Source organism: Salvelinus namaycush, unplaced genomic scaffold (assembly GCF_016432855.1).
Source record: "Salvelinus namaycush isolate Seneca unplaced genomic scaffold, SaNama_1.0 Scaffold1319, whole genome shotgun sequence".
NCBI classification, from domain to species: domain Eukaryota; kingdom Metazoa; phylum Chordata; class Actinopteri; order Salmoniformes; family Salmonidae; genus Salvelinus; species Salvelinus namaycush.
The window spans coordinates 16492-41309 of record NW_024058030.1 but is presented as its reverse complement, the minus strand read 5'-3'; the positions used below and the strand labels follow the sequence as shown (position 1 = coordinate 41309).

Below are 24818 nucleotides of genomic sequence, written 5' to 3'. Positions count from 1 at the left end.
GAGTACGTAACTATGCTATTGGAGTAATTAAGAGTACGTAACTATGGTATTGGAGTAATTAAGAGTACGTAACTATGGTATTGGGAGTAATTAAGAGTACGTAACCAGGCTATTGGAGTAATTAAGAGTACGTAACTATGGTATTGGGAGTAATTAAGAGTACGTAACCAGGCTATTGGAGTAATTAAGAGTACGTAACTATGGTATTGGGAGTAATTAAGAGTACGTAACCAGGCTATTGGAGTAATTAAGAGTACGTAACTAGGGTATTGGAGTAATTAAGAGTACGTAACTAGGGTATTGGAGTAATTAAGAGTACGTAACTAGGGTATTGGAGTAATTAAGAGTACGTAACTATGGTATTGGGAGTAATTAAGAGTACGTAACTAGGGTATTGTAGTAATTAAGAGTACGTAACCAGGGTATTGGAGTAATTAAGAGTACGTAACTAGGGTATTGGAGTAATTAAGAGTACGTAACTATGGTATTGGGAGTAATTAAGAGTACGTAACTAGGGTATTGTAGTAATTAAGAGTACGTAACTAGGGTATTGGAGTAATTAAGAGTACGTAACTATGGTATTGGAGTAATTAATAGTACGTAACTAGGGTATTGGAGTAAATTAAGAGTACGTAACTAGGGTATTGGAGTAATTAAGAGTACGTAACTATGGTATTGGAGTAATTAAGAGTACGTAACTAGGGTATTGGAGTAATTAAGAGTACGTAACTATGGTATTGGCGTAATTAAGAGTACGTAACTAGGGTTATTGGAGTAATTAAGAGTACGTAACTATGGTATTGGAGTAATTAAGAGTACGTAACTATGGTATTGGAGTAATTAAGAGTACGTAACTATGCTATTGGAGTAATTAAGAGTACGTAACTATGGTATTGGGAGTAATTAAGAGTACGTAACTAGGGTATTGGAGTAATTAAGAGTACGTAACTAGGGTATTGGAGTAATTAAGAGTACGTAACTAGGGTATTGGAGTAATTAAGAGTACGTAACTAGGGTATTGTAGTAATTAAGAGTACGTAACCAGGCTATTGGAGTAATTAAGAGTACGTAACTAGGGTATTGGAGTAATTAAGAGTACGTAACTATGGTATTGGGAGTAATTAAGAGTACGTAACTAGGGTATTGGAGTAATTAAGAGTACGTAACTAGGGTATTGTAGTAATTAAGAGTACGTAACCAGGCTATTGGAGTAATTAAGAGTACGTAACTATGGTATTGGAGTAATTAAGAGTACGTAACTAGGGTTATTGGAGTAATTAAGAGTACGTAACTATGGTATTGGAGTAATTAAGAGTGCGTAACTATGGTATTGGAGTAATTAAGAGTATGTAACTATGGTATTGGAGTAATTAAGAGTGCGTAACTATGGTATTGGAGTAATTAAGAGTACGTAACTAGGGTATTGGAGTAAATTAAGAGTGCGTAACTATGGTATTGGAGTAATTAAGAGTACGTAACTATGGTATTGGGAGTAATTAAGAGTACGTAACTATGGTATTGGAGTAATTAAGAGTACGTAACTAGGGTATTGGAGTAATTAAGAGTACGTAACTATGGTATTGGGAGTAATTAAGAGTACGTAACTATGGTATTGGAGTAATTAAGAGTACGTAACTAGGGTATTGGAGTAATTAAGAGTACGTAACTAGGGTATTGGAGTAATTAAGAGTACGTAACTAGGGTATTGGAGTAATTAAGAGTACGTAACTAGGGTATTGGAGTAATTAAGAGTACGTAACTAGGGTTATTGGAGTAATTAAGAGTACGTAACTCTGGTATTGGAGTAATTAAGAGTGCGTAACTATGGTATTGGAGTAATTAAGAGTACGTAACTATGGTATTGGAGTAATTAAGAGTACGTAACTATGGTATTGGAGTAATTAAGAGTGCGTAACTATGGTATTGGAGTAATTAAGAGTACGTAACTAGGGTATTGTAGTAATTAAGAGTACGTAACCAGGCTATTGGAGTAATTAAGAGTACGTAACCAGGCTATTGGAGTAATTAAGAGTACGTAACTAGGGTTATTGGAGTAATTAAGAGTACGTAACTATGGTATTGGAGTAATTAAGAGTGCGTAACTAGGGTATTGGAGTAATTAAGAGTACGTAACTAGGGTATTGGAGTAATTAAGAGTACGTAACTAGGGTATTGGAGTAATTAAGAGTACGTAACTATGGTATTGGAGTAATTAAGAGTACGTAACTAGGGTATTGGAGTAATTAAGAGTACGTAACTAGGGTATTGGAGTAATTAAGAGTACGTAACTATGGTATTGGCGTAATTAAGAGTACGTAACTATGGTATTGGAGTAATTAAGAGTGCGTAACTATGGTATTGGAGTAATTAAGAGTACGTAACTATGGTATTGGGAGTAATTAAGAGTACGTAACTATGGTATTGGAGTAATTAAGAGTACGTAACTAGGGTATTGGAGTAATTAAGAGTACGTAACTAGGGTATTGGAGTAATTAAGAGTACGTAACTATGGTATTGGAGTAATTAAGAGTACGTAACTAGGGTATTGGAGTAATTAAGAGTACGTAACTAGGGTATTGGAGTAATTAAGAGTACGTAACTATGGTATTGGAGTAATTAAGAGTACGTAACTAGGGTATTGGAGTAATTAAGAGTGCGTAACTAGGGTATTGGTGCAATGTTACGAGGTTCATTCAAATCTATCCTTTAGTGAAAAACAGAAAACAAAATAATTACATCCAATACTGACATCTTATTTCTACATGTTCAGTTTGAACAAATTGAACACTTCATTTTATTTTATTTTAAAAGCTTCTTTAATTTCATCATTAGATCACACAGTGGAGCGAATCCTCCAATCAGACGGTACCAAGGAGATAAGATACCTCCCTGACAATACTAAACCATAAAGCCCAATGTGTCAGTGAGGCGCAGTGGAGCAGACAAAATAATCATGGGTAAAAACACACAGCTCAGCTGGTTTTGACAGGCTCTCTCCCACCAGCTTAGAAACAAACCATTTGGATACCATGCAGTGAAGCCTGTGGGCACTTTCACATTCAACACAGTCAAACTCTCTCTTGCAGACACACACAGACAGCAGCTGTTGTTCTTTACTGATGGAATGGGGTTTTGGGGAGCGGTAGAGGTAGAGGGGTTTTGGGGAGCGGTAGAGGTAGAGGTAGAGGGGGTTTGGTGAGCGGTAGAGGGGGTTTGGAGAGCGGTAGAGGGGGTTTGGAGAGCGGTAGAGGGGGTTTGGAGAGTGGTAGAGGGGGTTTGGAGAGCGGTAGAGGAGGGTTGGAGAGCGGTAGAGGGGGTTTGGGGAGCGCTAGAGGGGGTTTGGGGAGTGGTAGAGGGGGTGAGTAGTAGAGGGGGGTGAGTGGTAGAGGGGGTTTGGGAAGTGGTAGAGGGGGTGAGTGGTAGAGGGGGTTTGGGAAGTGGTAGAGGGGGTGAGTGGTAGAGGGGGTGAGTGGTAGAGGGGGAGAGTAGTAGAGGGGGGTTGGGGAGCGGTAGAGGGGGGTTGGGGAGCGGTAGAGGGGGTTTGGGGAGTGGTAGAGGGGGAGAGTAGTAGAGGGGGGTTGGGGAGCGGTAGAGGGGGGTTGGGGAGCAGTAGAGGGGGGTTGGGGAGCGGTAGAGGGGGGTTGGGGAGCGGTAGAGGGGGGTTGGGGAGCGGTAGAGGGGGGTTGGGGAGCGGTAGAGGGGGGTTGGGGAGCGGTAGAGGTAGAGGGGGTTTGGAGAGCAGTGGGGGGGGGTTTGGAGAGCAGTGGGGGGGGTTGGGGGGTTGGGGAGCGGTTGGGGATCGGTAGAGGGGGGTAGGGGAGCGGTAAAAGGGGGGTAGAGGGGGATTGGGGTAGAGGGGGTCGGGGAGCGTTAAAGGGGGGTAGAGGGGGATTGGGGTAGAGGGGGGTCGGGGAGCGGTAGAGGGTGGTTGGGGACTAGTAACAGGCCCATGTTCATAGTCTCGACACCCTAGTGAGTGAGAGGTGTCCGTGTGATCCGTCGATCAGTCAGAGAAATAAAGAGACTTGAAGCCAGAGGGAAAAACTGTCCCTGACACCAGTAATACTGTAGTAGTACTAGATCGTAGTAATGTAGTGGTACTAGTCTTCATTTCCCCAGTCCAATCTTCTTGGCCTCCGTTTCGTAGATCAACAGCCTCCACATTTTAACTATAAACACCTCTGCCTCCTCGTCCAGAACCTGCAGGGACAATACATCAGTCAGTGGTCTCGTCTCTTAATACCTGTTATGTAGTACTGTACCTGTACCTGAACCTGCAGGGACAATACATCAGTCAGTGAGTGAGTGGTCTTATCTTTTTACACTTTTATAACTAACTCAAAATGTAGGATTTTACATATCATTTTTTACATTTCACATGTCATTTAGCAGACTCTTATCCACTTACAGTTAAGTGCATTTATCTTTAAAATAACTACACATCTCAGTTGTAGCAAGTATATGTTTTCCTCAAAGACTGAACAAGCCAGAAGTATCTTAGACGTGTTAACATACGATCACTAAACTGGTTCAGCCTTGAAGATCGTTCCTATGACCATGTTTAAACGATTGTCTAATGATCCACTCACCATGGCAACGTCATCCAAGATCCCCTGCGGTGTACCGTGAGACATGACCTTCGGGACACAACATAACAAGCTGGTCAAACACCATGACAGATGACGACAATCACAACGGCCCACTGCAGAGATTACGTTACACGTCACGGCAGTAAACACCGGGTCGATCCCCAATACCTTTGACGGCATCCTGGCATCTACATGGCCAATGTGAAGGACTGAAAACAACACATGCTCCTTTATCCTGACCAGACACTAACAGCTTCTCTCTCCCACCCATTAATATTATAGTCATTTAGACCCTCTGATCCAGAGCCACTACAGTAGTGAGTCATTTAGCAGACTCTCTTATCCAGAGTCACTACAGTAGTGAGTCATTTAGCAGACTCTCTGATCTAGAGCCATTACAGTAGTGAGTCATTTAGCAGACTCTCTGATCCAGAGCCACTACAGTAGTGAGTCATTTAGCAGACTCTCTGATCCAGAGCCACTACAGTAGTGAGTCATTTAGCAGACTCTCTGATCTAGAGCCACTACAGTAGTGAGTCATTTAGCAGACGCTCTGATCCAGAGCCACTACAGTAGAGTCATTTAGCAGACCCTCTGATCCAGAGCCACTACAGTAGTGAGTCATTTAGCAGACTCTCTGATCCAGAGCCACTACAGTAGAGTCATTTAGACTCTCTGATCCAGAGTCACTACAGTAGTGAGTCATTTAGCAGACTCTCTGATCCAGAGTCACTACAGTAGTGAGTCATTTAGCAGACTCTCTGATCCAGAGCCACTACAGTAGTGAGTCATTTAGCAGACTCTCTGATCCAGAGCCACTACAGTAGAGTCATTTAGACCCTCTGATCCAGAGCCACTACAGTAGTGAGTCATTTAGCAGACTCTCTGATCCAGAGCCACTACAGTAGTGAGTCATTTAGCAGACTCTCTGATCCAGAGACACTACAGTAGTGAGTCATTTAGCAGACTCTCTGATCCAGAGTCACTACAATAGTGAGTCATTTAGCAGACTCTCTGATCCAGAGCCACTACAGTAGTGAGTCATTTAGCAGACTCTCTGATCCAGAGCCACTACAGTAGTGAGTCATTTAGCAGACTCTCTGATCCAGAGCCACTACAGTAGTGAGTCATTTAGCAGACTCTCTGATCCAGAGACACTACAGTAGTGAGTCATTTAGCAGACTCTCTGATCCAGAGTCACTACAATAGTGAGTCATTTAGCAGACTCTCTGATCCAGAGCCACTACAGTAGTGAGTCATTTAGCAGACTCTCTGATCCAGAGCCACTACAGTAGTGAGTCATTTAGCAGACTCTCTGATCCAGAGCCACTACAGTAGTGAGTCATTTAGCAGACTCTCTGATCCAGAGACACTACAGTAGTGAGTCATTTAGCAGACTCTCTGATCCAGAGCCACTACAGTAGTGAGTCATTAGGAGACTCTCTGATCCAGAGCCACTACAGTAGTGAGTCATTTAGCAGACTCTCTTATCCAGAGCCTCTACAGTAGTGAGTCATTTAGCAGACTCTCTGATCTAGAGCCACTACAGTAGTGAGTCATTAGGAGACTCTCTGATCCAGAGCCACTACAGTAGTGAGTCATTTAGCAGACTCTCTGATCCAGAGCCACTACAGTAGTGAGTCATTTAGCAGACTCTCTGATCTAGAGCCACTACAGTAGGGAGTCATTTAGCAGACTCTCTGATCCAGAGCCACTACAGTAGTGAGTCATTTAGCACTCTCTGATCTAGAGCCACTACAGTAGGGAGTCATTTAGCAGACTCTCTGATCCAGAGCCACTACAGTAGTGAGTCATTTAGCAGACTCTCTGATCCAGAGACACTACAGTAGTGAGTCATTTAGCAGACTCTCTTATCTAGAGCCACTACAGTAGTGAGTCATTTAGAAGACTCTCTGATCCAGAGCCACTACAGTAAGGAGTCATTTAGCAGACTCTCTGATCCAGAGCCACTACAGTAGTGAGTCATTTAGAAGACTCTCTGATCCAGAGCCACTACAGTAGTGAGTCATTTAGAAGACTCTCTGATCCAGAGCCTCTACAGTAGTGAGTCATTTAGCAGACTCTCTGATCTAGAGCCACTACAGTAGTGAGTCATTAGGAGACTCTCTGATCCAGAGCCACTACAGTAGTGAGTCATTTAGCAGACTCTCTGATCCAGAGCCACTACAGTAGTGAGTCATTTAGCAGACTCTCTGATCTAGAGCCACTACAGTAGGGAGTCATTTAGCAGACTCTCTGATCCAGAGCCACTACAGTAGTGAGTCATTTAGCAGACTCTCTGATCCAGAGCCACTTACAGTAGTGAGTCATTTAGCAGACTCTCTGATCCACATACAGTTAGTGCAGAAAGACGAGTACAACTCACCTTCGAACAAACAAAGTCGACTAGCGTAGCTTCCTCCTCTCCGATATATTCTATAATCTTCTTGTTGATCCAAGGTCTGATGCGACGGTCCATCAGAGTCTGAGGAGAAGAACAAAGGTGGCAGACTTGGTGTGTTTTAAAAAGAGACACAGGAAATACAGTCCCAACTCCAGACACCATTTTTATTTATTTTTTTACCCCCTTTTACATAACTTACACGCCAAATTCATACCGGTGCGATTAAATGGTTCGCCGCGGCGCCTCGGAAATGTAAAAGGAGAGAGAGCACATCTCCGACAAGATTCTCCGGGACGAGACGAAGAAGAAAATAAAAGTAATTTGTCTCGCAGTCCGATTGCATCCGAACTCTAATTTACAAACGAGAGACTTTATTCCAGACCTCGGAACGACGAAGTATAAATACGAAACCTACAAAGCGTAACTAAAAGAGATTATAACACAACTTTCAGGGTCAACTTCTCTATCGAACAGCCGAGTCGACAAAAACATGTTTACTATAGTGGTGGTATACGTACCCCACTTTGGGGTGGAGTCACCTCCTCCTCTATAAACATGTTTACTATAGTGGTGGTATACGTACCCCCACTTTGGGGTGGAGTCACCTCCTCCTCTATAAACATGTTTACTATAGTGGTGGTATACGTACCCCACTTTGGGGTGGAGTCACCTCCCCCTCTATAAACATGTTTACTATAGTGGTGGTATACGTACCCCCACTTTGGGGTGGAGTCACCTCCTCCTCTATAAACATGTTTACTATAGTGGTGGTAATACGTACCCCACTTTGGGGTGGAGTCACCTCCTCCTCTAAAAACATGTTTACTATAGTGGTGGTATACGTACCCCCACTTTGGGGTGGAGTCACCTCCTCCTCTATAAACATGTTTACTATAGTGGTGGTGTCACCTCCCCCCTCTATAAACATGTTTACTATAGTGGTGGTATACGTACCCCCACTTTGGGGTGGAGTCACCTCCCCCTCTATAAACATGTTTACTATAGTGGTGGTATACGTACCCCCACTTTGGGGTGGAGTCACCTCCTCCTCTATAAACATGTTTACTATAGTGGTGGTATACGTACCCCCACTTTGGGGTGGAGTCACCTCCCCCCTCTATAAACATGTTTACTATAGTGGTGGTATACGTACCCCCACTTTGGGGTGGAGTCACCTCCCCCTCTATAAACATGTTTACTATAGTGGTGGTATACGTACCCCCACTTTGGGGTGGAGTCACCTCCTCCTCTATAAACATGTTTACTATAGTGGTGGTATACGTACCCCACTTTGGGGTGGAGTCATCTCCCCCTCGCTAAACATTGCATCTTTACTGTTAGGCAGGAAACTAAAGTGATACGGACAATAAACTGTTCCTTCTCCCTTAAACGTGACCTGATCGACCCCCCCACCCCTGTTCATCACTAATCCATGACTCGCTCCCCTTATCAATGCCTGCCACGTGTGATCGTTCTCTCAAACACTCTCAGTACATTCCAAGCTTAGTTTCACACACTATATACCTTCCTCCTACAGATAGCCATTAACCTCTGGTGTAGACACTCTAAACCATAGCACTCAATATTTCAATAGAATACCTGATAATAAACCCTATTTCAAGTTTAGGACCCAGAATCCATCACTCTATATTTAGGGAAAAGAGCTCTAGCCTGGGTACCAGTCTGTTTGTGCTATCATTCCACTCCTTGTCACTAGTGAATGGTGGGGGGGAAAAATCTATTGGGAGTTGAAATGATAAACAGATCAGGGACCAGGCTAGAAGAGTTCATCCTAAATGAGTCTGTTGATGTAAATCCCCGTAATCTATCCATAAGACCAGGTCTCCTCTCTCATCTACTCTCCACAACTCTCCACAACTCTCTCTCCTCTCATCTCTCTCTCCTCTCATCTCTCTCTCCTCTCTCATCTCTCTCCCCTCTCATCTCTCTCCCCTCTCATCTCTCTCCCCTCTCATCTCTCTCTCCTCCTCTCTCTCTCTCCTCCTCTCTCTCTCTCCTCCTCTCTCTCTCTCCTCCTCTTTCTCTCTCCTCCTCTCTCTCTCTCCCCTCTCTCTCCCCTCCTCTCTCTCCCCTCCTCTCTCTCCACTGCCCCCTCATCCTCCTTACCGAGTCCACAGCAGTCCAGTCCAGAGGGTAGTTGAACAGATCCGGTCTGGCCGTAGGGATCTTCTCAATCAGATTCCTGATGTGTTTCCGTTTCTCCTCTGTGTTTGGTCCTCCCTTCCCTCCAGGTACCTCTGCCCCGTCCAGACCCAAACTCTTATCATCCTCACCGTAGTCCAGCGGAACCAGCTTACGTTTACGAGGCGCCTCGTCGGCCTCCTCCTCTCCAAACTTGTTGAAGACGCTGTCGACATTGGACAGCTTCTTACGTTTACTCGCAGTGTGGATCTGATTGTTGGGGCTGGCGCCGGCGCCTGGGGACGGAGAGAGAGACGGGTTATAGAGGGGACGGAGAGAGACACGGGTTATAGAGGGGACGGAGAGAGGGGGAACAGTGGGTTATAATAGGGAAGGAGAGAGAGAGAAACAGTCAGTTATAGTAGGGAAGGAGAGAGAGAGAAACAGTCAGTTATAGTGGGGAAGGAGAGAGAGAAACAGTCAGTTATAGTAGGGAAGGAGAGAGAGAGAAACAGTCAGTTATAGTGGGGAAGGAGAGAGAGAGAAACAGTCAGTTATAGTAGGGAAGGAGAGAGAGAAACAGTGGGTTATAGTAGAGAGAGAGCGAGAGCGAGAGCGAGAGCGAGAGCGAGAGCGAGAGAGCGAGAGAGCGAGAGAGCGAGAGAGCGAGAGAGCGAGATGGAATGAAAGTGTATTATAGTGAATGAAGGGCCAAATCTATAAGGCCGGGCTGAGAAACGATGACGTCAACGTAACTATTCACTTTTAAATCTATTAGAAGAAAAGTTATGGTACCTTTAGCATACAGATGTAAAACGCTTAACGTCTTCAGAAAGTATTCACACCCCTTGACTTTGTCCACATTTTGTTGTGTTACAGCTTGAAATTAAAATTAAATTAAAAATTGTGTCACACACACACACAATACCCCACATAACGCCAAAGTCTAATTATTATTATTATTTTTTTTAAATGTTTACAAATTAATAAAAATGAAAGGCTGAAATGTCTTGAGTCAGTAAGTATTCAACCCCTTTTGTTATGGTGATGCCTAAATAAGGTCAGGAGTACACATTTGCTTAACCGGTCACATACTAAGTTACATGGACACCGTGTGCAATAATAGTGTTCAACATGATTTTCTGAATGACTACCTCATCTCTGTACCCAACACACATACAATTGTGGCGAAGACAAGCGCCGTGCGCTGACACTTTGTGGGTGCATCAGCTGTCGGGGAAGGAGGCGGAAAAGACAGCTCTCCACATCGAGCCGAAGGAGCTATCAGTTAGCATGTTTGACAGTGTGTGCAACTCTGCAGAAGGCTTGTTTATTTTCAGCTCGTTTAGTTTGTGAAGTGTTTAAGTCGCTCTAGGTGTTAGCGCTCGTGGTTATCTGTTGGGACCGCGCCGGTCATCGATCGCATGGAGTGGTAGCAACATTGTTGCAAAGCTATGACAAACAAACCAGCCACCAGGTGTATCCGACAGACAGTCAGTGAAACTACAAGCCCAGAAGTCAACAGGTGAAACTACAAGCCCAGAAGTCAACAGGTGAAACTGCAAGCCCAGAAGTCAACAGGTGAAACTACAAGCCCAGAAGTCAACAGGTGAAACTGCAAACCCAGAAGTCAACCGGTGAAACTGCAAACCCAGAAGTCAACCGGTGAAACTGCAAGCCCAGAAGTCAACCGGTGAAACTGCAAGCCCAGAAGTCAACCGGTGAAACTGCAAGCCCAGCAGTCAACCGGTGAAACTGCAAGCCCAGCAGTCAACCGGTGAAACTGCAAGCCCAGCAGTCAACCGGTGAAACTGCAAGCCCAGCAGTCAACCGGTGAAACTGCAAGCCCAGCAGTCAACCGGTGAAACTGCAAGCCCAGAAGTCAACCGGTGAAACTGCAAGCCCAGAAGTCAACCGGTGAAACTGCAATCCCAGAAGTCAACCGGTGAAACTGCAATCCCAGAAGTCAACCGGTGAAACTGCAAGCCCAGAAGTCAACCGGTGAAACTGCAAGCCCAGAAGTCAACCGGTGAAACTACAAGCCCAGAAGTCAACAGGTGAAACTAAAAGCCCAGAAGTCAACAGGTGAAACCGCAATCCCAGAAGTCAACAGGTGAAACCGCAATCCCAGAAGTCAACAGGTGAAACCGCAATCCCAGAAGTCAACAGGTGAAACCGCAATCCCAGAAGTCAACAGGTGAAACCGCAATCCCAGAAGTCAACAGGTGAAACCGCAATCCCAGAAGTCAACAGGTGAAACCGCAATCCCAGAAGTCAACAGGTGAAACCGCAATCCCAGAAGTCAACAGGTGAAACCGCAATCCCAGAAGTCAACAGGTGAAACCGCAATCCCAGAAGTCAACAGGTGAAACCGCAATCCCAGAAGTCAACGGGTGAAACCGCAATCCCAGAAGTCAACGGGTGAAACCGCAAGCCCAGAAGTCAACGGGTGAAACCGCAATCCCAGAAGTCAACGGGTGAAACCGCAAGCCCAGAAGTCAACGGGTGAAACCGCAAGCCCAGAAGTCAACGGGTGAAACCGCAAGCCCAGAAGTCAACGGGTGAAACCGCAAGGCCAGAAGTCAACGGGTGAAACCGCAAGCCCAGAAGTCAACGGGTGAAACCGCAAGCCCAGAAGTCAACGGGTGAAACCGCAAGCCCAGAAGTCAACGGGTGAAACCGCAAGCCCAGAAGTCAACGGGTGAAACCGCAAGCCCAGAAGTCAACCGGTGAAACCGCAAGCCCAGAAGTCAACAGGTGAAACTGCAAGCCCAGAAGTAAACCGGTGAAACTAGAAGCCCAGAAGTCAACAGATGAAACTACAATCCCAGAAGTCAACAGGTGAAACTACAATCCCAGAAGTCAACAGGTGAAACTACAAGCCCAGAAGTCAACAGGTGAAACTACAAGCCCAGAAGTCAACAGGTGAAACTGCAAGCCCAGAAGTCAACAGGTGAAACTAGAAGCCCAGAAGTCAACAGGTGAAACTAGAAGCCCAGAAGTCAACAGGTGAAACCGCAATCCCAGAAGTCAACAGGTGAAACCGCAATCCCAGAAGTCAACAGGTGAAACCGCAATCCCAGAAGTCAACAGGTGAAACCGCAATCCCAGAAGTCAACAGGTGAAACCGCAATCCCAGAAGTCAACAGGTGAAACCGCAATCCCAGAAGTCAACAGGTGAAACCGCAAGCCCAGAAGTCAACAGGTGAAACCGCAAGCCCAGAAGTCAACGGGTGAAACCGCAAGCCCAGAAGTCAACAGGTGAAACCGCAATCCCAGAAGTCAACGGGTGAAACTGCAAGCCCAGAAGTCAACCGGTGAAACTGCAAGCCCAGAAGTCAACCGGTGAAACTGCAAGCCCAGAAGTCAACCGGTGAAACTGCAAGCCCAGAAGTCAACAGGTGAAACTACAAGCCCAGAAGTCAACAGGTGAAACTGCAAGCCCAGAAGTCAACAGGTGAAACTGCAAGCCCAGAAGTAAACCGGTGAAACTACAAGCCCAGAAGTCAACAGGTGAAACTACAAGCCGAGAAGTCAACAGATGAAACTAGAAGCCCAGAAGTCAACAGATGAAACTACAATCCCAGAAGTCAACAGGTGAAACTACAATCCCAGAAGTCAACAGGTGAAACTACAAGCCCAGAAGTCAACAGGTGAAACTACAAGCCCAGAAGTCAACAGGTGAAACTACAAGCCCAGAAGTCAACAGGTGAAACTACAATCCCAGAAGTCAACAGGTGAAACTTACATTCATTTTCTCTCTCTGGTTCCAGTGCTTTACACTGCAGGAGACTGTTGTCCTCTCCAATGCGCTCCCTCTGATGTTAAATGTCGCTGGACTGTTATTGCCCCGCCAGACGTAGTTGGGTTGCCATTTTAGTTAAAGGGAGGTTGCTGCCACTTTATTGTAGTTTGAACTGCATTAGGTTGGTGTGGTACTATTATAATTTGGCTGAGACGAGTTTGGACATTTTAAGGCCTTTGTTTTTTATCTATGAACACACCCCCCTCCAACAATCATGACGGAAATCCGTCACAGTGAGTGAGAATCTTTAACTCCTGCATTCTTATTCATTCCTTTACACGTGTGTGTGTGTGTGTGTGTGTGTGTGTGTGTGTGTGTGTGTGTGTGTGTGTGTGTGTGTGTGTGTGTGTGTAAGGTAGTTGTTGTGAAATTGTTAGGTTAGATTACTTGTTAGATATTACTACACGGTCGGAACTATAAGCACAAGCATTTTGCTACACTCTCAATAACATCTGCTAACCATGTGTATGTGACAAATAAAATTGGATTTTATTTATATAGACATACCAACACTACATACCCAGTCAGACTGGCTCTAACTGGCCCAGTCAGACTGGCTCTAACTGGCCCAGTCAGACTGGTGCTAACTGGCCCAGTCAGACTGGTGCTAACTGGCCCAGTCAGACTGGTGCTAACTGGCCCAGTCAGACTGGTGCTAACTGGCCCAGTCAGACTGGTGCTAACTGGCCCAGTCAGACTGGTGCTAACTGGCCCAGTCAGACTGGTGCTAACTGGCCCAGTCAGACTGGTGCTAACTGGCCCAGTCAGACTGGTGCTAACTGGCCCAGTCAGACTGGTGCTAACTGGCCCAGTCAGACTGGTGCTAACTCGCCCAGTCAGACTGGTGCTAACTCACCCAGTTTGAGGCTGAGGCCTATCTTGGGCCGGTGTTCATCTGTGGGCTGGGCTTCTGGAGAGTTCTCATGAGGGATGATGATACCACACGGAGACTCGTTGCCAGGGGAGTTGGGCGTGGCGCCGCCGCTGCCCGACGACACAGAGGGCGCCGACGTGATTGGCCGCAGTGTGGGCTTGAGGTGTGGGTGTGTCCTGGCGTCTGACGAGTCTTCCCCGTCACGATCGTCAAGCTCCTCCCCTTCCTCCACGTCATCGTCTGATTGGGACTGAGGGTGTTCGGGAGGAGGCCTGTCTGCTGCTCCTCCTCCTCCTCCTCCTCTCCTGTCCCTGTGGTGCTCCCTCTCTCGGTGCTCCCTCTCTCGGTGCTCCCTCTCTCGGTGCTCCCTCTCTCGGTGCTCCCTCTCTCGGTTTGGTTTCTCCTGCTGCACCTCCTCCTCTGGCTCCGGCTTCACTGGGGGCTGCCGCCTCCGCTCTGCCTCCTCCTCCATCTTGGTTTCAAATCAAATCACAATTTATTTGAAGTCTCAACACACTTTACAAATGAAGATAAAGAAAAACAAAACGTCATGAATGTGCCTTGTTGATTAGTGTGTATTGTCCCCATTTGACAGGTACAATACACACACTGATCAACATTTCTAATTTCTGTGCCAAAGTTAACCAGCTGGCTGATTTTACCCTGTAGTACAGGAGGCAGACGAGACAGACAGGAGGCACACGAGACAGACAGGAGACACACGAGACAGACAGGAGACACACGAGACAGGCAGGAGGCACACGAGACAGGCAGGAGGCAGACGAGACAGGCAGGAGGCAGACGAGACAGGCAGGAGGCAGACGAGACAGGCAGGAGGCAGACGAGACAGGCAGGAGGCAGACGAGACAGGCAGGAGGCAGACGAGACAGGCAGGAGGCAGACGAGACAGGCAGGAGGCAGACGAGACAGACAGGAGGCAGACGAGACAGGCAGGAGGCAGACGAGACAGGCAGGAGGCAGACGAGACAGGCAGGAGGCAGACGAGACAGGCAGGAGGCAGACGAGACAGACAGGAGGCAGACGAGACAGACAGGAGGCAGACGAGACAGGCAGGAGGCAGACGAGACAGACAGGAGGCAGACGAGACAGACAGGAGGCAGACGAGACAGGCAGGAGGCAGACGAGACAGGCAGGAGGCAGACGAGACAGACAGGAGGCAGACGAGACAGACAGGAGGCAGACGAGACAGACAGGAGGCAGACGAGACAGACAGGAGGCAGACGAGACAGACAGGAGGCAGACGAGACAGGCAGGAGGCAGACGAGACAGGCAGGAGGCAGACGAGACAGACAGGAGGCAGACGAGACAGACAGGAGGCAGACGAGACAGGCAGGAGGCAGACGAGACAGACAGGAGGCAGACGAGACAGACAGGAGGCAGACGAGACAGGCAGGAGGCAGACGAGACAGGCAGGAGGCAGACGAGACAGGCAGGAGACAGACGAGACAGGCAGGAGGCAGACGAGACAGGCAGGAGGCAGACGAGACAGGCAGGAGGCAGACGAGACAGGCAGGAGACAGACAGGAGACAGACGAGACAGGCAGGAGACAGACGAGACAGGCAGGAGGCAGACGAGACAGGCAGGAGGCAGACGAGACAGGCAGGAGGCAGACGAGACAGGCAGGAGACAGACAGGAGGCAGACAGGAGGCAGACGAGACAGGCAGGAGGCAGACGAGACAGACAGGAGGCAGACGAGACAGACAGGAGGCAGACAGGAGGCAGACGAGACAGGCAGGAGGCAGACGAGACAGACAGGAGGCAGACGAGACAGACAGGAGGCAGACGAGACAGACAGGAGGCAGACGAGACAGACAGGAGGCAGACGAGACAGACAGGAGGCAGACGAGACAGACAGGAGGCAGACGAGACAGACAGGAGGCAGACGAGACAGACAGGAGGCAGACGAGACAGACAGGAGGCAGACGAGACAGACAGGAGGCAGACGAGACAGACAGGAGGCAGACGAGACAGACAGGAGGCAGACGAGACAGGCAGGAGGCAGACGAGACAGACGAGACAGACAGGAGGCAGACGAGACAGACAGGAGGCAGACGAGACAGACAGGAGGCAGACGAGACAGGCAGGAGGCAGACGAGACAGGCAGGAGGCAGACGAGACAGGCAGGAGGCAGACGAGACAGGCAGGAGGCAGACGAGACAGGCAGGAGGCAGACGAGACAGGCAGGAGGCAGACGAGACAGGCAGGAGGCAGACGAGACAGGCAGGAGACAGACAGGAGACAGGCAGGAGACAGACAGGAGACAGACGAGACAGACAGGAGACAGACAGGAGACAGACGAGACAGACGAGACAGGCAGGAGGCAGACGAGACAGGCAGGAGGCAGACGAGACAGGCAGGAGGCAGACGAGACAGACAGGAGGCACACGAGACAGACAGGAGGCACACGAGACAGACAGGAGGCAGACGAGACAGACAGGAGGCAGACGAGACAGACAGGAGGCAGACGAGACAGGCAGGAGGCACACGAGACAGGCAGGAGGCACACGAGACAGGCAGGAGGCACACGAGACAGGCAGGAGGCACACGAGACAGGCAGGAGGCACACGAGACAGGCAGGAGGCACACGAGACAGGCAGGAGGCACACGAGACAGGCAGGAGGCACACGAGACAGACAGGAGGCAGACGAGACAGGCAGGAGGCAGACGAGACAGGCAGGAGGCACACGAGACAGGCAGGAGGCACACGAGACAGGCAGGAGGCACACGAGACAGGCAGGAGGCCAGGCTCCTGTTCCACAAGACAGACAGACATACCCTCTGCAGCTCGGCCTCAGGGTCTGGGTGTCCCTCAGCTAACAGTCTCTGTCTGATCTGATCATGCTCCTCCTTCTCCCTCTTCCGGTCTCGATCATCCAGCTCCGTCTCCTTCTCACGGTCTCTCAGACGCTTCTGTAATGCACTACCCCTGAGAGGGGGAGGGGGGACAGAGAGACAGACAGTCAGTCATACAGATTAACGCCACATACCTGGATTCAAATACTATTTGTAATCATTCAAATACTTAGCGTTTGCTTTAGGCTGCCTATTGCGTCAGATGGGCGAGGTTTGCTATTTCTTTACACCACGCAAACTCAAATCAAGCCCAACTTGAGTTTATGAAATGATTTAAAATAGCATTGGAACCCAGCTCTGCTACAGTGTGCCAGACCCAACACAGCAGGCTCCTTTGTTTGTGGTTTCCACAGACCAGTTCCAACAGCTTGTATTTTGACTCATCTCTGTTATAAACGGTATCATCTCACCTGTAGTATTTTGACTCATCTCTGTTATAAACGGTGTCGTCTCACCTGTAGTATTTTGACTCATCTCTGTTATAAACGGGGTCTTCTCACCTGTAGTATTTTGACTCATCTCTGTTATAAACGGTGTCGTCTCACCTGTAGTATTTTGACTCATCTCTGTTATAAACGGTGTCGTCTCACCTGTAGTATTTTGACTCATCTCTGTTATAAACGGCGTCGTCTCACCTGTAGTATTTTGACTCATCTCTGTTATAAACGGTGTCATCTCACCTGTAGTATTTTGACTCATCTCTGTTATAAACGGTGTCGTCTCACCTGTAGTATTTTGACTCATCTGTTATAAACGGTGTCGTCTCACCTGTAGTATTTTGACTCATCTCTGTTATAAACGGTGTCGTCTCACCTGTAGTATTTTGACTCATCTGTTATAAACGGTGTCGTCTCACCTGTAGTATTTTGACTCATCTCTGTTATAAACGGGGTCGTCTCACCTGTAGTATTTTGACTCATCTCTGTAATAAACGGTATCATCTCACCTGTAGTATTTTGACTCATCTCTGTTATAAACGGTGCCCTCTCACCTGTAGTATTTTGACTCATCTCTGTTATAAACGGTATCATCTCACCTGTAGTATTTTGACTCATCTCTGTTATAAACGGTGTCGTCTCACCTGTAGTATTTTGACTCATCTCTGTTATAAACGGCGTCGTCTCACCTGTAGTATTTTGACTCATCTCTGTTATAAACGGGGTCGTCTCACCTGTAGTATTTTGACTCATCTCTGTTATAAACGGGGTCATCTCACCTGTAGTATTTTGACTCATCTCTGTTATAAACGGTGTCGTCTCACCTGTAGTATTTTGACTCATCTCTGTTATAAACGGCGTCGTCTCACCTGTAGTATTTTGACTCATCTCTGTTATAAACGGTGTCATCTCACCTGTAATATTTTGACTCATCTCTGTTATAAACGGTGTCGTCTCACCTGTAGTATTTTGACTCATCTGTTATAAACGGTGTCGTCTCACCTGTAGTATTTTGACTCATCTCTGTTATAAACGGTGTCATCTCACCTGTAGTATTTTGACTCATCTCTGTTATAAACGGTGTCGTCTCACCTGTAGTATTTTGACTCATCTCTGTTATAAACGGTGTCGTCTCACCTGTAGTATTTTGACTCATCTGTTATAAACGGGGTCGTCTCACCTGTAGTATTTTGACTCATCTCTGTTATAAACGGTATCATCTCACCTGTAGTATTTTGACTCATCTCTGTTATAAACGGTGTCTTGTCACCTGTAGTATTTTGACTCATCTCTGTTATAAACGGTGCCGTCTCACCTGTAGTATCTCACCTGTAGTATTTTGACTCATCTCTGTTATAAACGGTGCCGTCTCACCTGTAGTATCTCACCTGTAGTATTTTGACTCATCTCTGTTATAAACGGTGTCGTCTCACCTGTAGTATTTTGACTCATCTGTTATAAACGGTGTCGTGTCACCTGTAGTATTTTGACTCATCTCTGTTATAAACGGTGTCGTGTCACCTGTAGTATTTTGACTCATCTCTGTTATAAACGGTGCCGTCTCACCTGTAGTATTTTGACTCATCTCTGTTATAAACGGTGTCGTCTCACCTGTAGTATTTTGACTCATCTCTGTTATAAACGGGGTCATCTCACCTGTAGTATTTTGACTCATCTCTGTTATAAACGGTGTCGTCTCACCTGTAGTATTTTGACTCATCTCTGTTATAAACGGTGTCATCTCACCTGTAGTATTTTGACTCATCTCTGTTATAAACGGCGTCGTCTCACCTGTAGTATTTTGACTCATCTCTGTTATAAACGGTATCATCTCACCTGTAGTATTTTGACTCATCTCTGTTATAAACGGTGCCGTCTCACCTGTAGTATTTTGACTCATCTCTGTTATAAACGGTGTCGTCTCACCTGTAGTATTTTGACTCATCTCTGTTATAAACGGTGTCGTCTCACCTGTAGTATTTTGACTCATCTCTGTTATAAACGGTATCATCTCACCTGTAGTATTTTGACTCATCTCTGTTATAAACGGTGCCGTCTCACCTGTAGTATTTTGACTCATCTCTGTTATAAACGGTGCCGTCTCACCTGTAGTATTTTGACTCATCTCTGTTATAAACGGTGTCGTCTCACCTGTAGTATTTTGACTCATCTCTGTTATAAACGGTATCATCTCACCTGTAGTATTTTGACTCATCTCTGTTATAAACGGTGTCGTCTCACCTGTAGTATTTTGACTCATCTCTGTTATAAACGGTGTCGTCTCACCTGTAGTATTTTGACTCATCTCTGTTATAAACGGTGTCGTCTCACCTGTAGTATTTTGACTCATCTCTGTTATAAACGGGGTCTTCTCACCTGTAGTATTTTGACTCATCTCTGTTATAAACGGTATCATTTCACCTGTAGTATTTTGACTCATCTCTGTTATAAACGGTGCCGTCTCACCTGTAGTATTTTGACTCATCTCTGTTATAAACGGTGTCGTCTCACCTGTAGTATTTTGACTCATCTCTGTTATAAACGGTGTCGTCTCACCTGTAGTATTTTGACTCATCTCTGTTATAAACGGTATCATCTCACCTGTAGTATTTTGACTCATCTCTGTTATAAACGGCGTCGTCTCACCTGTAGTATTTTGACTCATCTCTGTAATAAACGGTATCATCTCACCTGTAGTATTTTGACTCATCTCTGTTATAAACGGTATCATCTCACCTGTAATATTTTGACTCATCTCTGTTATAAACGGCGTCGTCTCACCTGTAGTATTTTGACTCATCTCTGTTATAAACGGTGTCGTCTCACCTGTAGTATTTTGACTCATCTCTGTTATAAACGGTGTCGTCTCACCTGTAGTATTTTGACTCATCTCTGTTATAAACGGTATCATTTCACCTGTAGTATTTTGACTCATCTCTGTTATAAACGGTGTCGTCTCACCTGTAGTATTTTGACTCATCTCTGTCATCGTCATAATCTTCCAGGAACTCTTTCAGACGCTTGCCTTCTTTTGTCTGGAGGAAGACGACGAACACTGGATTACATACTAACTCAAAGTATCCACACATCACAGAGTTAGACACAATCAGAGGCCAGGACAACTAAACTGATTACAAGTATCAGAGAGAACGTATACTTATAGAAGGCATATATAGAACCCTCTCTCTGACCATCTCATGGCGTCTCTCCTCCTCTCTCTGGTTCTCTTTGTCGTAGTCCCGAGCCTTCTTCCTCTCTCTGATCTCCCAGTTCTTCAGACGCTGAGAAGAAGAGCAATAACATCTGATATATACACACACACAGCCGGAATGCTGTTTCAGCCAATCAGCATCCAAAGCAACTGTAATTTGCATCTATACATAAGACAGGTGTTTAATTGAGCTGTCTGAAGACAGAGCCAGTATGAGCACAGTGGATGTGTCTCAACTGGAACCCTGCTCTGGTCTAAAGTAGTGCACTATATAGGGAACACGGTGGCATAGGGCTCTGGTCTAAAGTAGTGCACTATATAGGGAACACGGTGGCATAGGGCTCTGGTCTAAAGTAGTGCACTATATAGGGAACACGGTGGCATAGGGCTCTGGTCTAAAGTAGTGCACTATATAGGGAACACGGTGGCATAGGGCTCTGGTCTAAAGTAGTGCACTATATAGGGAACACGGCGGCATAGGGCTCTGGTCTAAAGTAGTGCACTATATAGGGAACACGGTGGCATAAGGCCCTGGTCTAAAGTAGTGCACTATATAGGGAGCACGGTGGCATAGGGCTCTGGTCTAAAGTAGTGCACTATATAGGGAACACGGTGGCATAGAGCTCTGGTCTAAAGTAGTGCACTATATAGGGAATAGGGTGTCATAGGGCTCTGGTCTAAAGTAGTGCAATACTTTAGACCAGAGCCCTATGCCACCGTGTTCCCTATATAGGGAATAGGGTGTCATTTGGAACACATGCCTAAGTGCCTTAAGCCTGAGGGAATCACAAAGAGTTATCCGACTGGTTGTGTTCCATGCTACGACAGTATATTGCAGTGGTAAACCCTAATTTACCCTTCACACGTATCTAACGCAAGAAAGCTGTTAGCAAATAAGTCAATCGTGCATACCTGTGTGGAGTTGCAGGGCTGCGCGTGTGTGTGTGTATTTCTGCAACGTCACAGGACTACCATTCCTCTGTAGCTAATGTAGTTTTTTTGCGTTGTGTATTTGCGTAGGGTATAAATTCGGCCTAAAGGCCTCGTCAACATGGACTACATGTCAAACTTACTTCCTGGTAGGCAGTCTCCTTGTCCCTCATCTTCCTCTCCAGTTTCCTGCGTTCGTACGCCTCCTCCTGATCTTCCTCACGGTCGTGTTTCTTCTCATCGCGGCTCCGTTCTCTACAGGGCAGAGACGTGGGTTCAAAAACACTCGCCACTTCTACAGCTGACCAGCACCTCTATTCAGAGTATCTAGGATCCTCATACCGACCTGGATCTTGGTTCAGGCCCTCATACCGACCTGGATCTTGGTTCAGGCCCTCATACCGACCTGGATCTTGGTTCAGGCCCTCATACCGACCTGGATCTTGGTTCAGGCCCTCATACCGACCTGGATCTTGGTTCAGGCCCTCATACCGACCTGGATCTTGGTTCAGGCCCTCATACCGACCTGGATCTTGGTTCAGGCCCTCATACCGACCTGGATCTTGGTTCAGGCCCTCATACCAACCTGGATCTTGGTTCAGGCCCTCATACCAACCTGGATCTTGGTTCAGGCCCTCATACCAACCTGGATCTTGGTTCAGGCCCTCATACCAACCTGGATCTTGGTTCAGGCCCTCATACCAACCTGGATCTTGGTTCAGGCCCTCATACCAACCTGGATCTTGGTTCAGGCTGTTTCAGCGTTAACCTCATACCAACCTGGATCTTGGTTCAGGCTGTTTCAGCGTTAACCTCATACCAACCTGGATCTACTGCGGTCTTTGCTGTCTTCTCGACTCCGCTCCTTCACGCGTTCCCTCTCTCCTCGTTCCCTCTCTCCTCGTTCCCTCTCTCCTCGTTCCCTCTCTCCTCGTTCCCTCTCTCCTCGTTCCCTCTCCTTCGTCCGTTCACGATCGATCCGGTCCCGGTCTCTGTCCCGCTCTCTCTCCTTGTTGTTGTTGTCGTTTCTCTCCTTCTCCTTCTCCCTCTCGCGGTCCCGGCGCTCCCTCTCTCGCTCCCTCTCTTTGTCCCTCTCCCTCCTGTCCTTATCGATCTCTTGCCGTTCCTGCTCTTTCTTTCCCTTCTCCTCCTCCAGTTTCTACAGGAAGAAGACGGGTACCCCTGTGTTAGTCACTCTACTGCTGTATTCCCCATAGACAACACAGTCAACAACAGCAGTGAGAACAAGCTACCTGAACCATGAAAAACAGCCCCAGACCATTATTTCTCCTCCACCAAACTTTACAGTTGGCACTATGCATTGGGCGCAGGTAGCGTTCTCCTGGCATCCGCCAAACCCAGATTCGTCCGTTGGACTGTCAGATGGTGAAGCGTGATTCATCCCTCCAGAGAACGCGTTTAAACAGCTCCAGAGTCCAATGGCGGCGAGCTTTACACCACTCCAGCCGACGCTTGGCATTCCGCATGGTGATCTTAGGCTCGTGTGAGGCTGCTCGGACATGGAAACCTATTTCATGAAGCTCCCGAACGAATAGGTATTGTGCTGACGTTGCTTCCAGAGGACCATGTGACACCAGAACTGGACTCGCATGTAAAAGAATGCATGCACTGGTCTAGGAAACTGTGCAGTAATCCCAACATCCCTACGGAACGACGCAATCGCCATTGCACTGCACACTGCCCTCACCCACCTGGACAAAAGGAATGCATTAGTGAGGACGCTGTACATGGACGACCAAACTCACCACAAAGCTCACAGCCCTGAGGGACTGAACTCGTCCCTACGCAACAGCTCCTATCTCAAGGCCATCAGACTGTTAAACAGCCATCACTAGCCGGCTTCCACCCTGCACCTTAGAGGCTGCTTCCCCATATACATAGACATGGAATCACTGGCCACTTTAATAATGGAACACGAGTCACTTTAATAATATTTACATACTGCTTTACTCATATGTATATACAGTATTTTTGTCAATGCCATTCCGACATTGCTCGATTTAATATTTATATATTTCTTAATACCATTATTTTTTACTTTTAGATGTGTGTATTGTTAGATACTACTGCAATGTTGGAGCTAGGAACACACGCATTTCACTACACCTGCAATAACATCTGCTAAACACGTGTATGTGACCAAAACAATTTGATTTGGTTTATACAGTGAATTCGGAAAGTATTCAGACCCCTTCCCTTCTTCCACATTTTGTTACATTACAGCTATATTCTAAAGTGGATTAAATTAAAAAATAATCCTCAATCTACACTCAATACCCCACGACGACGCAATACCCCACGACGACGCACTACCCCACGGCGACGCACTACCCCACGGCGACGCACTACCCCACGGCGACGCACTACCCCACGGCGACGCAATACCCCACGGCGACGCAATACCCCACGGCGACGCAATACCCCACGGCGACGCAATACCCCACGGCGACGCAATACCCCACGACGACCCAATACCCCACGACGACGCAATACCCCACGACGACCCAATACCCCACGACGACCCAATACCCCACGACGACCCAATACCCCACGACGACCCAATACCCCACGACGACGCAATACCCCACGACGACGCAATACCCCACGACGACGCAATACCCCACGACGACGCAATACCCCACGGCGACGCAATACCCCACGGCGACTCAATACCCCACGGCGACGCAATACCCCACGACGACGCAATACCCCACGGCGACGCAATACCCCACGGCGACGCAATACCCCACGGCGACGCAATACCCCACGGCGACGCAATACCCCACGGCGACTCAATACCCCACGGCGACGCAATACCCCACGACGACGCAATACCCCACGACGACGCAATACCCCACAAAGACTCAATACCCCACAACGACACACTACCTCATAATGACAAAGCAAAAATAGGTAAATTTTTGGGGGGAAAATGTATTAAATATAAAAAAGAGAAATACCTTACATAAGTATTCAGACCCTTTGCTATGAGACTCTAAATTGAGCTCAGGTGCATCCCGTTTCCATTGATCATCCTTGAGATGTTTCTACAACTTGATTGGAGTCCACCTGTGGTAAATTCAATTGATTGGACATGATTTGGAAAGGCACACACCTGTCTATATAAAGGTCCCACAGTTGACAGTGAATGTCAGAGCAAAAACCAAGCCATGAGGTCGTAGGAATTGTCCGTAGAGCTCCGAGACAGAATTGTGTCGAGGCACAGATCTGGGTAAGGGTACCAAACAACTGTCTGCAGCATTGAAGGTCCCCAAGAACACAGTGGCCTCCATCATTCTTAAATGGAAGATGTTTGGAACCACCAAGACTCTTCCTAGAGCTGGTCGCCCGGCCAAACTGAGCAATCGAGGGAGAACGGCCTTGGTCAGAGAGGTGACCGATGGTCACTCTGACAGAGCTCCAGAGTTCCTCTGTGGAGATGGGAGAACCTTCCAGAAGGACAACCATCTCTGCAGCATTCCACCAATCAGGCCTTTATGGTAGAGTGGCCAGACGGAAGCCACTCTTC

At 47.2% G+C, this 24818-nt stretch overlaps 1 protein-coding gene across 1 annotated transcript in view; it reads right to left on the bottom strand.

Annotated features, from left to right (window-relative positions):
* Positions 1 to 3723: 3723 nt before the first annotated feature.
* LOC120036368 (RNA-binding protein 25-like) overlaps positions 3724 to 24818 on the bottom strand; it is a gene marked incomplete at its 5' end in the record, with an annotated part of 28770 nt that continues 7675 nt past the window's right edge. Inside the window, 10 exons of the mRNA XM_038982841.1 lie at positions 3724 to 4200; positions 4590 to 4637; positions 6976 to 7074; positions 9121 to 9431; positions 13797 to 14286; positions 16613 to 16763; positions 20089 to 20162; positions 20319 to 20408; positions 21412 to 21523; positions 22093 to 22427. Of these exons, the coding sequence (XP_038838769.1) occupies positions 4108 to 4200; positions 4590 to 4637; positions 6976 to 7074; positions 9121 to 9431; positions 13797 to 14286; positions 16613 to 16763; positions 20089 to 20162; positions 20319 to 20408; positions 21412 to 21523; positions 22093 to 22427 (1803 nt within the window). The remainder of the gene's footprint in view (positions 4201 to 4589; positions 4638 to 6975; positions 7075 to 9120; positions 9432 to 13796; positions 14287 to 16612; positions 16764 to 20088; positions 20163 to 20318; positions 20409 to 21411; positions 21524 to 22092; positions 22428 to 24818) is intronic.